The sequence below is a fragment of the Nipponia nippon genome, unplaced genomic scaffold (genome assembly GCF_047370975.1).
Source record: "Nipponia nippon isolate SJK-2023a ecotype South Korea unplaced genomic scaffold, ASM4737097v1 scaffold_1, whole genome shotgun sequence".
Classification (NCBI taxonomy): domain Eukaryota; kingdom Metazoa; phylum Chordata; class Aves; order Pelecaniformes; family Threskiornithidae; genus Nipponia; species Nipponia nippon.
Window position 1 is genome coordinate 83,485,812 of NW_028262290.1, and position 15,207 is coordinate 83,501,018.

Below are 15,207 nucleotides of genomic sequence, written 5' to 3' on the forward strand. Positions count from 1 at the left end.
ATAAAAAAGGTCCCATGAATAAAACACTGATTTCCAAAGGTGGCATATAGCTCAGTTGGACATAAGACAATCCAAACTGAACTATTTTCCCATAGTTTGATTTCAGTCTCTCAATCTGATGTAACATGTTATTTTCGTTTGCAAGTAAAATACATTTAAAATTTAGGCCTGCTCAAAGAACAGTTAACTTTAAGGGATTTTTCATGCTCCAGAAATTTTTATTTGCATGGCAGTTCTCCCTATACTTCCATGGTACAAAATCTCGTGTTTCTAAGGATATAATCCCCAACAGATTTGCAAAACCAAAACCTGTAACAGAACCTTATCTTTGCCTCAACTTGGTATATGAAAAAAAGAGAACAGAACTACAGTTAAAAAAATTGAAAATAAAATTCAGCATGTATCACAGAATACTTCAGGTGGCACCTCAGTAGCTGACAACACAGTGTGCAAATAAGTGATTTGCTTTACAAAGATCTGCAAAAAAGAGATATATCTCAGCTGAAGTTTGGAAGCTCCCTCCATTTTTATCTTTAAAAACACAATAAGGTTCATATTTTGCTTATGTGCTGGAAGTAAATATAATTAAAAACATGATTTTATACCTTTCTCCATTTGGAATCAAAGGTAGATGGTTTTGTAACATAACCTTTTCACTAACTCTTAAAAGGAAGCAAAAATTAGCTGTTAATGAGCTTCCAGATGCAGAGTGACTTTAATAGTTCCTGAGTCAAGATCTTTTGAGAGTGATATCAGTATATGATCTTCAGTTGTGTTTCCTCAGATACTGTGTTGACTGAATGATTCATTCTTAAATTGCTCTGCCTGAAAAGAGAATGATTCTGCCCTTGTTGGTCTTTTTAAGACTACTCAATTCAAATAATGACTGGCAGATCCCATAAGGAATGGGTATGTACTTATGAACAGATAGACAACAATAAAATAATGCATGGGCAAATTGCTGTAGATGGAATAAGATCTCTCCTAATCTGAGGCCATTCTTAACTGAGATCAAATTCAGTCATTTAAAGGAAACAAATGTTCACACGTTTCATATCTTTTTCTTTACAGACACAGAATTGAAATACCGTAAAGGAACAGCTCCTGCTTGTAAGGTTTCTGTAAGTGAGCACTTCTCTTTCCTAAACATTCAGAAAAGTTAATCAAAATGTCAAATCTGGTTAGTTTAATGGCATTAAACTCTTATTTGGAAACTTAGGGAGTTAATAAAGATAAGTTAAAACCACTTTAATCTTAAATCAGTGTCCACACAAAGATTTAGTGGAGATAACCAATTAATTTTAAATTCACACGCCAACTTACTTTGGATCAATTTTACTGAGTGTCCCTGAAGATAGCAAAGGTGTTATAAATCCTAGGAGAGAACCTGATCTTTTGATATTTTCAGCTTATAGTGACACAAGAGATTCAGGCAAAAATCTTTATGAATGTTATTTGAACTGACATCTGAGTGTAAAGCTTTTGAGGGTCAAACCTTCCTATCCTGTTTGAAAACAAAGCAAAGCAAAACAAAACTTTCTAATGCTATAAGAGATAAAATGAAACCATATGAACATTTTTTTTTTTTTTTTAAATCAGGATCTGCTTTCTTTTAACCCCATAGAAAATCAATAATGGCCTTTTTAAGAGAGGTCCTGAATGCTTACCACTCACTTGAGTTCTATGGGCTATACACTGGAAATGAGACTTGGAGTATTAGGAAGATTTACACTCAAGAGATTAACATTTGCAGAAATATTCCTTTGCATATGGCAATAATTTCAATTAGAAGTAACAGTCCTCATTATGATTTCTTATGTGCATTTTCCTTCCTTTTGAAAGATGGATATTTCAATCAGATACTTTCATATAACAACAATAAATATTTAATACTGTTTTCACATGGGACAGAATCTTTTACTTACTAGCTTGGGAGCTTGGAGATGTGTAAAGGTAAGCTGCCAACTAACTTGCAGGTGTCATTAAAATGGAGGTTTCTTTCCTAGTTTTGTAAGTATGATGTAATTCAAGTATTTCAATATATGAACGGGAGACTGAGACATATGTATATATGTATATCTAGCTCAGGGTGCGATACAGAACACAATACTAAATTCAGCCGGATTACATGCTCTAATTGTCACCTTGCATCTTCTGTAATGTATGACTAGATTTGCATTTATTTTAAGAGACCAAAAGAGTGATTGTATCCAAATATCCAAGGTGATTCTAGAAGTCAGCAAGAAGATGGAAGGAGAGTAAGGAAGCTGTTCTATCAGGAAGTAGTTTCATATCAGGAAAAAAATATGGGATAAGCCCTTACAAATTATGCCTCAGAAATACGGGCTTTAACTGTAAGTGCATAAACAATCATATGATATTTTCATTGAATTCAAGGCTCTTCAGGAATGTGGCAGGGTTAGAAAAGTGCAAGAGAGATGAAAGAAATAGAACTAATCAAGTGTAGCCTTGCAGCATACCTGTTTTATATATCTCTAAACTTGCATCAGGTTAACAACAGAAAATGTAAACAAAGATACTGTCTCTACATTATTACTGAAAATTAATACATTTGATCTTCGGATCTCCTTTGGTCAAAAAGAGAAAACATGGAAATCTTTAAAGAAAACTCAATCCAATCTTTACAAACTGCCTTAAGTTAAAGAAAAAGGAAGAGTGACTAATTTAGCAAAATATTCTTTCTTAAGGAATATATTGTGACTTTAATACAAACCAACATATTAATTTAAAATTATTTAACAAAAATACTAATTTATCCAAGTTCAAATTTATGTCATTACTGCTGAAGACATTTGTGAAGAATCAGAGAAAACTTAATAATGAAACGCTTTGAATCCAGTGTAAAATTCCTAGTGAAATAATTCTTGGAAATAGAAATGCTTCACCTGAATCTAAGATGAATTTGAGTCATCATTGTTCCAACAGTAGGAGGATGTAAGGATTAGGAATTATTAAGGCTTGAATAAATAGTGTTTGCTGATGGTGACCTTTTTCAGCTCTGCTATTTATGAACATTTCAACAGAAAACACTTCAGTTTAAAGAGAAGGGTTTGTATTACTTTAGTTTTACCTTACTAGACAGGTGAAGTTCTCCAAACATTAAAGTAGTAGATAATAACAAAGTGCTTTCTGCAACCACAGTAGTGTTCAGAAGTAGCAGTAATCATTATGAATTCATAGTCCCTGTGTTCCAAGTGTATGAAATATGAATTTTATGTAGCAGAATCATATTCATCCGAGTGGTATATAATCAGCTTTACTATCTGCCATAAACTTTGTATGAAATCAGAATGCTTTTAAAAGAAGTAAAAAAAATATATGAGCACTCTGCAAGTTTTCCAAAACTACTTTTGCATAAAGCTCAGAAAGCCTACAGGACTCTCCTAGCTTTGACCATGGAAGTGTATCAAATAAAAGGTGTATCTGGAGACTAAAAGGAAAAGGACAAGAAAGTTTTTGCTTGTTCCTTCCTCTTCCTCTGGATTCACTAAGGTCGTATGCATTGGCACATAACCAGACAGAAGAAATCTGAACCAGTCAATGGTATGTAAACATATTTATGCAATATTTGTTGAATTTATTCCAGCACCTGAAGCACTAATTACGTTGAGTGCTCCTGTAAATGGCCCAGCATGTAGTTGAAGTTGCATTGCTGCCTGTTCTCCACTAGTGCTGTCCCATTGCTTTGTAAAAAGCCAGTCCAATTGCACTATGATATGTCCATGGGGAGCTCCTTCAGGTGATCAGCTTTCAGCTTCTGAGGCTAAACCTTTGCCCTGGAAAGCAGAGCCACTGATTTCCCTGCACCATGCTACCACCACTACTACAACAAATGAAAGTACATGTTGCAGAGGCACACGGATGCAGCCCAGACCACAGATTGTTCACGTTGTCATTTCCCAGAAGAACATGGTAATAAAACTGAAATTTCCCCACACAAAACAGAATTTCATATCCTTGAGGTCTGCATATGAGAAAACATGCTGAGAATTTTTGAGCTTGGGTTGGGCACTGGTGAAACCTCAGAACTTGTAGTGGATGATGATGGATGAGTGGAAGATGTAGCATATGATCTGGATGTGTGAGCAGAGTAATGACTGATGGGAAAGGGCTCATACATTGTGCAAAAAGCAGCAACAGAGAGAGAACTAATCTCAGTGATGGATTATAATGGGCAGTCCACTGCTATCAAATCCATGCCATCTGGGTTGTGCATGACATCCTTGGTTTCTAGAACAGCTTGCTCCAGTTCCTGTGATGATAAGGATTTATGACTCAATGCTTTATCTTTGGGAGATGAAGAGAATGATTATACCAGCACCCAGGGATGTACCAGCACTAAGCCTCAATACTTGGATTCCTAAAGCTGTTCATGAGCCGTCTCACATTGCAACGTCATTCTGTTTTATGAAAAACTGCCAAAAATAATGCAGCTGTAATTTGCAAAAATGTTGTTATGAAAGGAACATAATTTTGTTATACTTCTGAGATCTGGCCTCTGCTTTCTGCAGAAGTGTCTCAACACAACCACTGCCCTGCCTAGGGCCTGTTAACACTTCCTCCTTTTATAGCCTAAGTAAATACACTTCAGTTGCCTCCCCTCTGTCAACAGAGCCTCTGCCATCAATTTACAGTCCACCATATCCCATCACTCTAGAAACATTAACAAAAGACCATTTTTTAATTGAAAGAAACATGCAACATGCATCCTAGGAAATCATGAAAAGTGCAGGATAAAACAGTTCTAGGCAGAACTATTCACAAGGTGCTACAACTTACCAACTTTCATGCTATCCAACTGAAGGTGAGAAGCTGCCTTTGTAAGTAGAAGAAACCAGCATGTGTCATGGGCTTGAATCTTAGGAGAAGTATGACAGCCCACCCCTTCCCATTTCCTCTGAAAATTATGATTCCAAAGCCTTTACCAAAAAGTTGTGTACAAATTTCTTCTTGCCTCCAAAAGTCCATGTTCTCTAGTACCAGTAAGTAAGCAGACTGTAAGTTTCCCAATGACACTGAAAAATAGGCTGGAGTGGCCATGGTGGAATATGTGTAATGTGAAGTAACAAAAAGTGGGGGTCAGATGGTTACAGAATGTGTAAAGTTGCCAGTCTTCCATTTTGCCTTTTTTTCTTTTTTTTTTTTTTTCCCCCCCATTTTTGGAAGTAGCGGAATGTGAGGGAATCTGGACACAAGTTTCCTTGTCAAAGATATCCAGGGACCTGATATTTGGAGCATTAAAGATTAAAATAACGAAATAGGGAAGAAGAGCCTGGAAAATTAGCTTATGGAAGGACTATTCAGACCAGCTACCAGTAAGGAGGAATAAAAATATCCAAAATGTAACTAAGCCATTCTGGATCAAACTTAGCTACACAATTATTCACAAATAAATGTCACCCAGAAAAGGTGTTTTATGATGCCTTTTGCACAGAGATTTGCAAAGTGGTCACTTCATTAAGCTAGTCTTAGCCTGTAGTAAGTTGCTTTTTCGCCTGTCTAATGTCTAATCTTCTAGAGGATTATTAAGAATAATATTATTTTTAGGATGCATCTGGGTTTGTTCAGGAATACGCCTAAAAGTGATATATAAATTTGAAGCTAGGCTTTTGGCCTATCAAATGTAATGTAAATTGCTAACGCTAATCTTTTCCTTAATTCTGATCAAATACTATTTCAGTTGCCTGTAGAAGTCAGACTCAACTGCTGTCCTGGAAAAGGACTGACAAGATTATTATTCCCACTGAATTCAAACAACTGGGTCACATGGAAAGGGTCAAGGGGAGGTTTTTCTGCCTTCTTCCTGCTTCTTCCTTTAATAGCAATGAAACTCCGCTCCTTTAAAGATTAGAATAATACACAGAGGCAAATCTGGGTCCCTTTTTCGTAAATCACACCTGTTGTGTAAATCAGGTGCTGTGAATCTCTCCTTAGAGAGGTTTATTTCATTGAATATGAGAGTACAAACTTCTGAAAGTACTCTAGTGTTAGTCACTCTAATATCCTCCCCAGTTCATTAAATGCAGAGCAAAACTGAGGAAAACCTAATGAAAATTGTTATAGACATGAAAATATGGTAGCAAACAAAACTAAGATCTTGCTACAAATAGAAGCATTTCACTCAGTGCTAGCTTTGACACTTTACAATTGGAATGCTCATCTGCTGCAAAGCCATTTTCTGACTAACAAAACCAATACTCAGTCTTTTCCCATCTGGAAGAGAATAGCAATTAGTTTCTCTACTTTAGCTTATCTCATTGGATGAGTGCATACCTGATTGGAAATAGTTAACTCTTTCAATCAAAGCTGTGTTAACATACTGGCCAGGCATTCAAAGAGTTTGAGTTTTCTACAACTTACTTTTTCACTCTCTTCTTCTTCACACTGTGCTAAATGAGCACATCTCTCAAACTCTTCTTAAATACTTGTTTGGCTCAGAGGTGATTATAGCCATGACAGAAGCTGGAAGTCTTCTGGGACTTGATACTACTGCCATCTGCCTCATGTGGAGTAAGAACAGTTTCTGAGATTGTTCACTTACTCATGGCATAGCAGCAAGCCAATTCTGGATAAATATTCAGAGAAGGTAGCTAAAACGATATGACTGTATTTCACTCACTCATTTTGAGTGAAGCAACGGGTATTTTTAAGAAGTAAATAGCAGAATGATGTCCAGATTGTGTAGTGCCTTTATTGTTTTAAGTGAGTTTCCAAAACAATAAAAGTCTTCTGCTAGGCTGGAATGCTATGAAAAACAATCTCTTCACAATGGTTCAGTTCCAAACTTGACTGAAAAACTGAAAGCTATTCTGAGTAACAAATAGCTGAAAGTTAATCAAAATTCAGCCATGATGTGAATCAAAATGTCAATCTGTATATATCTGAGGGTTAATTAGAATATAAGAGATAGAATGACATGAAGCAAGCACATAGGAAGTGTTTATAATGTCAGTTGTTGAAAATTAAAAAGAACAGAGTAAGAGATATTTATGATAATCACACCTATCAAAAGATAGTAAGTAAAAAAATTTTTCTAAAGACTGGCAGAGCTGAGTGTAGCTTAAGACTTCAGAAAGGTCTGTGCACATCAAAGGTGATATATTCCGGAAAACTAATTGTGAAATTTTTTAGTATTGCTGAGATTGAATGATCTTTAAAATCTGAATTTTCATTTTGTCAAATCAGGCAGTGAACTTCATTTAAAAAATATAAAAAGAACTACTTAATGATTTATACAAATCTAAAATTTCTGTCTGTTTGGCCATTTATATATTATCTGACACAGTTCATGTAAAGTAACAAGACTCACACAGTTTATGTAAGAGATATTTTGAATTCTGCAGCAGCATAAATTATATTCTGAAGATGTTTTAACAGAATCAGGCAGCTGTGTGAAATGCTCATGAAGTCATACAATACCCTTCTGAAGCAATCCTAAAAGTATTACTAAATATAGAATCATTGCCTTTTATTTGCATAACAACTAACATCTGACGGGACTTAGGCTCATACAACGATGTACCTACAAAACTAACTTCGAAATAAGTGATATGAAAAACAGAAATTTCTGGTTTCTGTGTGCAGACAGCAGAGAAAAAGGCAGCTGCTAATTCAGTACAAAACTCCATTTTGGCTTTGTATCCCCATGTCTCAAGTTTTAAATTTTTGTTTTATTTATTTGTTTGTTTGTTTTATTTTTATTTGCCATTGCACAGCTTCTGAGTTGCACCAAATTCCTGTCCAGTTCATAAGCTAGATTCCTGGGAGAGTTCTCCTGCATGTCTAGGAGCCTACCCACTATCAGATTTTACCTTGCAGTACCCTCAAAGAGTATTTCGGTTCTTTTTGGTCCATTGATACAATCTACTTATGCTATGATCTTACATGTGAAGAAGGAAAATTTCAGTGTTTGGGGGATTAGTCTGGGATGTGCAAAATGAGTTTCTTCCTTCATCCTGTTAACATCTGAAGCAAAGCAGTTGGTCTTTCTGTGACCCAGGGGATTAAAATAATCAGCTGGAGACTACACTCCAATCCTTCCATATTTAAGTGTCTCAAAGAATGAAGTTACTATATTGTGAGGATAATTCATCATCAGATAGTAAGCATTTGATATTTCAGAAGAATCTGCTGATTACCTGCAAAATTTTTCCTTTTATAAGAGAGGGTGCAGACTTCCCTTGTAACCCTTACCTTCTCCTTTCCTTCTTCCTCTGGTGATAATATTAAGGGGGGTGGTTGAGGGAATCCAATGTGAAGAGAGAAGACAAAATAGTGAGCAGAAAAATTAATTTAGAAAATCTGCAAGTGTTTTTGTTACTTACCGTAAAACTTAATATAGAAAGAAAGACAGTCATGAGAAGATGTGTTTTGCAATAGACTTCTTATGTACATTTTGGGCAAGCTAATGATTCAAAAATATATACATTACCCACTTTATTTCAGATTTTCTTAAATTATGTTCTTTGGGTAGAACACACACACACGAATTTGCAGGTACAAGAAAGCAAGCTTTTCTGAGAAAACACAGAGGAAATCAGATCCCAGGCTGACTTCTCTCTACAAATGAATTTATTTATTTGTCTTTAACAGACAAGAATAAGATGCAAAATGCCACTTGTGTTTCTGTTGCTGTTGAATCACTTTATTTTATGATTGAGAAACTTAACATAGCATATAACTCCTGTATAATATTTTTTCTTTCTATGTTTCAGATACTACTCGGGTAGTGCCACTTCATTATTTTTATTTAAAAGCATATTACTAGAATTTATGGCAGATTAGATACTAGTCACAAAAAATAAATACCTAGACACCATCACCAAATAAGACTGCTGCATTACTTCTACTGTCAGATTAAGGTGTTCAGCACGCTAATAAAACTGAAAAGAATGAGAATTGACCTGACAGAACTGTGCAATACAGCTACACATTTTGTGTGTTGCTAAAAGTCGTAAAACTTGGATTCTATCAGCAGTCTAGCAGCCTGTTAGCTATTATCACTATTCTTGTGCGAGTTCATTTTTTCTAAATATTGCTTAATTCAACTGACTGAAAATGAAATCCACAAAACAGTATTTCTTATTTTTATTCCCTATGACAGTTCAGTGCTTCTATCATTGGCAGTTTCTGTACAGCAAGCTGAGCAATGACTCAAAGTGACATGCGAAATGGAGCACAACCTGGGACGACACATAGCTGTATTTTTGCCAAGTAGGTATTTCTGTACCTCATATTAAGTTGACATATTTCACACAGGCCTTTATCAGGTGTTTAATTTGCATACTAAAAATTTGCACATCTAATATATGTTTCTAGACAAGCCTGAATATTAAAAAACGAAAAGCCATTTCTTACATTTATTTTCGAAAGCTCTAAATTACCTTAGAAAATAAAATACAGTAATAACAAAACTGATGTTATCCCAGCAAGTTTTCTCACTGGGAAAGACACTTAAAATCTCAGATCCCTTTCCTCTGCCTGAAGATGAGGTATCTGGGTCTGTAAAGACTCATTCCCTTGGCACATGACCATCAGATCTAATTTAAATTTGCCAACCTTTGCTGCTCACTTAAGGCCTCTCTCAGTGAACATTAGCTAGAGCCATGTGCTTCTGCTACAAGCAGCTGGAAATCCCAAGCATGTTGTTTCACGAAATCCATCAGAAGGACCAGTTGTGTCTGATTAATTCACTCCTGTATTGGCAGTGCACAAGTTTAGGAGAATGTCACATAGAAACATTTCCAGAGGTTACAAAAGCTCCAATGGCTCTTTGGGAAGCAGGTGGGCTGTTTTGGCATCTTATGCTTTTATATAAAAAGCCACAAAGAAACATTGCTGTTCAACTACCCATGTTTATTGAACAAAGTCTAGTTATGTATTTTCACTGGGTCATCTGGGTTCTGGCAGCTTTGACAAGATGATGGCTGTTAAACAAAGTTAGAGGGTCCCACCATGCTTCAAGTTTTCTAATCTATTCTTTTATTCTGGTAACCAGGGACATAGACTGAATTTGTGGTCAGCCTTAACAGAGAACATGTTGATGTTCTGACATATATCTAACCATTGTCCAGCTTTTCATCACAAGGTGAGCTGCACTTTCCTGGATTACAGTACCTTTCTCCTAAAGTCATTTCACTACAGGTCTGCCACATAACCAAACTGCAGAAGTTCCAATCATGTGATGTACGTATGTTGAGCCACTCTAAAGGAGGGAAAAAAAAAAAAAAGAAGGGAGGGATGCCTAAGGTTTAAAAGTAATCCACCTTGTTTCGTCAAGGTCAAAATACTGTCCACTGTGTTCTGTACAGCTTGGTCACTGCAGCTGTATGCAGTCCACTGGACAGTATTGTGGATGGTAAATCTACCTTGCAGTCAAAGCATGATTGTACCTTCTGTTGTCAAAATGCAAACTACCTTTCAATGATCTAGTATAGGCGACAACAGTAAAGTAGCTGAAAGACCAAAGAACACAACACAAGCTGTAAAACCATTCTTGGGATCCTGACCAGTGCTCGAGTAATTTGTTCACACCAAGTTCTGTGCTGTCATGTCCATACTGCTCTTGGTACCTAGGCCAGCTAGTTTAAAACTAATTTGAGTAGGTCTCTTTTCCACATTGAAATCATCAGTCTGCTCATTCAGAAAAAAAAAGTATACATTATGGATTCTATGAAAATAAAGTTGACTTCGTTCCATGTCTCTGTTCTCTCAGCACGAATAACTAGCACTGCTAATAAGCAAAAATAATGTGTTATCAATATGTCATCTCTGTAGGGCCTGTGAAGAAAAGTTGTCAAATCACTGTGCCCTCTCAGTCTGCTGAAGTATAAAAATAATGAATGATTTGACAAAATATCCATTGTAAGTTAGAGAATAAAACAAAATCTGCTGGTTTGAGTTCATTGGGTTTTCTTTAAAAAAATTGTCATTCAATATATTTCACTGAAATAAATGGAACCCATGTTTTATATGTGGAGATAGATCAAAAAAAAAATTAAAATAAGGTTTAAGTGATCATATGTTCTTTTCATTTATGTTGTTTGTTTTATTATCTGCTAGCCTCCTCTAATATTTTTAAAATGCGCTGGCTAATTACAACCAAATCACAGAAAGATAAGTGAAAGAAAGGCATTAATTAGGTATCACGTTTGTGTGAACAGACAAGGGAAAAAGGAAAGTCCTACACTGTGGAAAAGTCTGCTTCAGGAATTTTGCCCTGATTATATGTCAAGCAATCCACACAGAGTCCATCCTTGGAACACAAATCCAGAGGGGAAAAATGTTCACATGGGTGAACTGCTCACTTAACCATTTATTTAATTGTTTACTTTGCAGCCTTTTGCAGATCACAGATATTTGCTCTGTAATATGCAATCCCTTAGAATTACATCCTTTTAATAGATTATTCTTTAGAATAGCATGACTCTGGTTTAACTTTCATAATTGCAGTTCTCTGTAGCATTTCATGTTTAACTGACCTTTTTTTAATAGCACCACGTTCAGTAACAGATTGTAATGCGGATTGCACTGCTGCTCTACAGCCAGTTAAACACTGATTAGCTCACAGCTGAAATTTTTAGTAACACATGCTCATTTCTTTATAGTGTCAGATTTTAATTTCAAGAATAAATAAGCTGTGTTCTCGACCCAATTATTTGCTTTATTGAAAAATAGCTTAATTGGTTTAGAGAGATTAATGTATTGGTTAACTTAAATATTACTTCATATTGCTAGTTCTTTCAAATGACTAAGAAGGCATTATTACCTCAGAAAAAAAAAGATTGGTGGGATGTATATTTTAAATCCTAAAGGAGTTTTACTGGTGTTCCTAGGGCAACCAAACTTTATAAGCACCACCATGCCAAGCTATGCAACCCATGGGATGTCATCCATGTTAGCAATAAGAAATCTGAAAATTATTGTATTCTAGGATTTCAGAGGTCTGTTATTAATCATTGCTAACAGACATAGAAGCTTTTTTGTTACTCATCTATGCACCTATGCCTATTTCTGTGATTATTAGTTTCTAGAAAAACACTTTTTTTGTGGATATATTTATGAATGCTAGGATGCAAGGTTCTGATCCTACAAATAAACGTGCAACATTGCACATGCATACTGACATGTAATTTGAGAGGATTTATCAAGTACATTCCATACTGCTAGTAGAATGAAAACCCAACTCAGTGGCCTTAACTGTGGTCCAGGCTTTTTGACCACTTAAAGATCTTGACCCTTCTGCAATCACGGCTAGTTCAGTACAGGTACCAATGTCTCTTTTTGGGTTAAAACATGCCAGTGGTTTATCTAAACACAACAGAGTTGTGAGCTTCGCATACAATTGCAGTAACAGAAATTTATTAATATTTTCTTTTAATGAAACATATAAGTTTACATTATACATATCTATTTCAACATATATAGAAGAAGATTCTAACTTCCTTTGCAAAATCAGATCATTTCCATTGTTCTACACTTCATCAATTACTCTTACTGGGGAGTCACAGCTTTGAAATTTTTTAAGAGAGAGACACGTTGCATGCTGAATGCCAGTGAATTGCATCAATATGGGTATGAACCAAAGTTGTGTTGAATCCACAGAAACTGGAACACTATAGTCATGGTAAAAATCCTGAGCTGAGGTGTAGTCCGTATCAACACGGATGACAACGCTCCGTAATACTTTCCCTAAATCCCTCCCTCTCCCAACACTCCTATTTTCTTTTTGTTAAAACTGAAAATCATCTGCTCTGCTCCTGGCTGAGGGGGTGGGATGGGTCTTGGCTGCCAGGCCCAGGTCCCCTGATCGACCTGGGGAGCCCCTGACAGTGCCAGTAGCAGGGCCCCAGGGAGCCTGGCAGTGCTGTGGAGCCGCCAGCCCTCAAGGCAACATGGCATCACCACAATGTCTCTCCAGCTACTTGGTGGGTACAGTACGGGCTCAGTTGTGTCCAAGAAATTGAATACATACAAAATTAATAAAAAAATAAGGATTCCAAAGGTCTCACAAATTGTGAGGAAAATTGTGAGGAAAATTGTTCAGGAAATGAGATGCTTGTCATAGTATTTTTTTAACGATTCTACATAATAGGATGACAAGAATCTCTTAGGATAACAAGAATCTCTCACTTTCTTTTTTTCTCTAACTTGTTTAGAAGTCTACAAAAGTTTGTCAAATTCCATTATATTTCATAGAATTTCTCTGTAAGAATCACTTTCATGGGCTCTCTTCCTTCTTCAGTGTTTTTTAAAGGATGTCAGATGCATCCATTTGTGTGTTAGCTTTCAGTTAAAGCAGTGCACTTAGGATTATTATTTTCTTTTTTTATGAGTTAATGAATTCAGTGCTGGATTAAAAAAGGTTTTGTCAGCTGTCAACATTTCTATTTTCTTTCTCGACTGTCAAGTGAGCTAATATTACGAATCACCATAGGAAGAAAGTTGCTGGTACCCAAAAGGCCACATTTACGACCTTCGCAATATTTGTTCTCCTTAACAAAAATAGAATTACTGTCAAATTTTTCTATGTAGAGTTTTCTTATTGGAAAGCTGAAAGACAATTTCTAAGTATAAGAACAAAGATGGCTGAGAAAGGATGAATGATATAGCCAAACACGTTACTTTTTGTGCAAATATCAGTCTAAATTTTCCTTTCATTTTCAGAGTTATTGACTTCAGAACATCACAGAATCAAATCCTCATTATTTTTTGTAGTTATCTGAAATAATTATTTCTAAAGTTATGTTTATTGGCACTCGTCAGAAGCATTAACTGGGTTTCTTAGTATTAGCATCACAGAAAATACATGTGTTGCATTTGAAAGTTCATAAATAACTCAAAGTTGTTTACATTAACATGTCCTGCAACAATGATGGATAAAATAAGACTTGAATTTTCAAGAAATATCGAAAGAAAGCAAGGCAGCTGTCCCGATCCAGTGTCGGGGGAGGTTTCCATACTATCCCAAGGACAAGATTAAGACGCTGGAATCGGTCAGATGTCGTACAACCTTTTACTTTTATTTGAGGGGAGAAGAGAACGGAGGGAGGAGGGAGGGCAAGGGAGGAGAGGAAAAGAATAGGGGAGAGAGAGAAAGAGAAGGAGGAGTTTATCACCACCACTTCGAGTCCGATGATCTTCCGCTGGCTCTTCCGTGGCCTCAGGCTTCGTCGGGGACCGAAGGGGGTGGAGGTGGGGGGGTGGGGAGGAACGGAAGGAGTGGTCTCGCGCGTCGCCCCCGCCGAGGGGCACGTGTGCTCCTTCCATAGGGGCTCTCACGCATGCGCGGATCACAAATGCGTACGTGCGGTTCGCCACGGCCGTGCTGCCCCCGCCGCTGCTCTTTTCGCGCCTTTAGTCCCTGCGCAGGCGCACGAGGGTGTTTTTCTCAAAACTGTGGAGAAGGTGGTCTTTTCGAAGCGCGACGCTGGATGGCGCTACAGCGGCAATGTCGAGACAAAACCGCATTTTTCTATCGGTGCTTTACAGCAGCCAAGAGTGCGTAATTATCCAATTTATAGAAGCCATGACTTCTTTTCTAAATACATAGTACTGTCTGATACCATGTGCACTATGAAGAAAACTGCCATTGTTTTTTATCATCTCCCATTAGCAAAGTACCAAGACATATCTATTTAGTCATATCTTATAGTTATGGAGAGTCAGAGGGCAACCTGTGTTACAGTATTTCATGCCTATAAGTCCTCAGGATGATCTATCAGGGTATTAACAGGAAATGAAATGACATGTATTCTTCACAAAGACCCTTGTCCTGCATATATTTGCAAATCTGATTAACTTTACTGACCTGATTGACTTCTTGATTTCAGCACAAACACTGATAGTAGGAAGATGTTGCGTGTACCTAATAACTTAGTTACACTGTTCCTAGAAGTGTAACTGCTGCATGCGAAGACATACGTGCAATAGCTTTAATCCGGCTAATACCAGGTACTGAATGTAGTGGAACAGCAGCAGCCTGGACATCCTCTGCCAGCATCCTAGCCAGTGTCCTGTATTTGGAGTCATAGGATGTGGTGGCTCACTTTCACTCCAGTGCTCAGGAGTTAGGACAGTTCCTCAGTACAGAGGAAATCTGAACTCAGCTCGCAGAGACACCTTATTCCTACAAAACATGAAACCATAGGCCTTTCCAATAGCGGGAAGACATGTTTAGCAGTTCAC

General features: G+C 36.8%; 1 protein-coding gene across 1 annotated transcript in view; it reads left to right on the top strand.

Moving 5' to 3' along the window:
- The window catches only part of LOC148057444 (uncharacterized), an 89,843-nt gene that overhangs the window by 51,015 nt on the left and 23,621 nt on the right, over positions 1-15,207 (top strand). Inside the window, exons 3-4 of the mRNA XM_087736951.1 lie at positions 1,072-1,121; positions 9,125-9,234. Of these exons, the coding sequence (XP_087593077.1) occupies positions 9,170-9,234 (65 nt within the window). The 5' untranslated portion in view covers positions 1,072-1,121; positions 9,125-9,169. The remainder of the gene's footprint in view (positions 1-1,071; positions 1,122-9,124; positions 9,235-15,207) is intronic.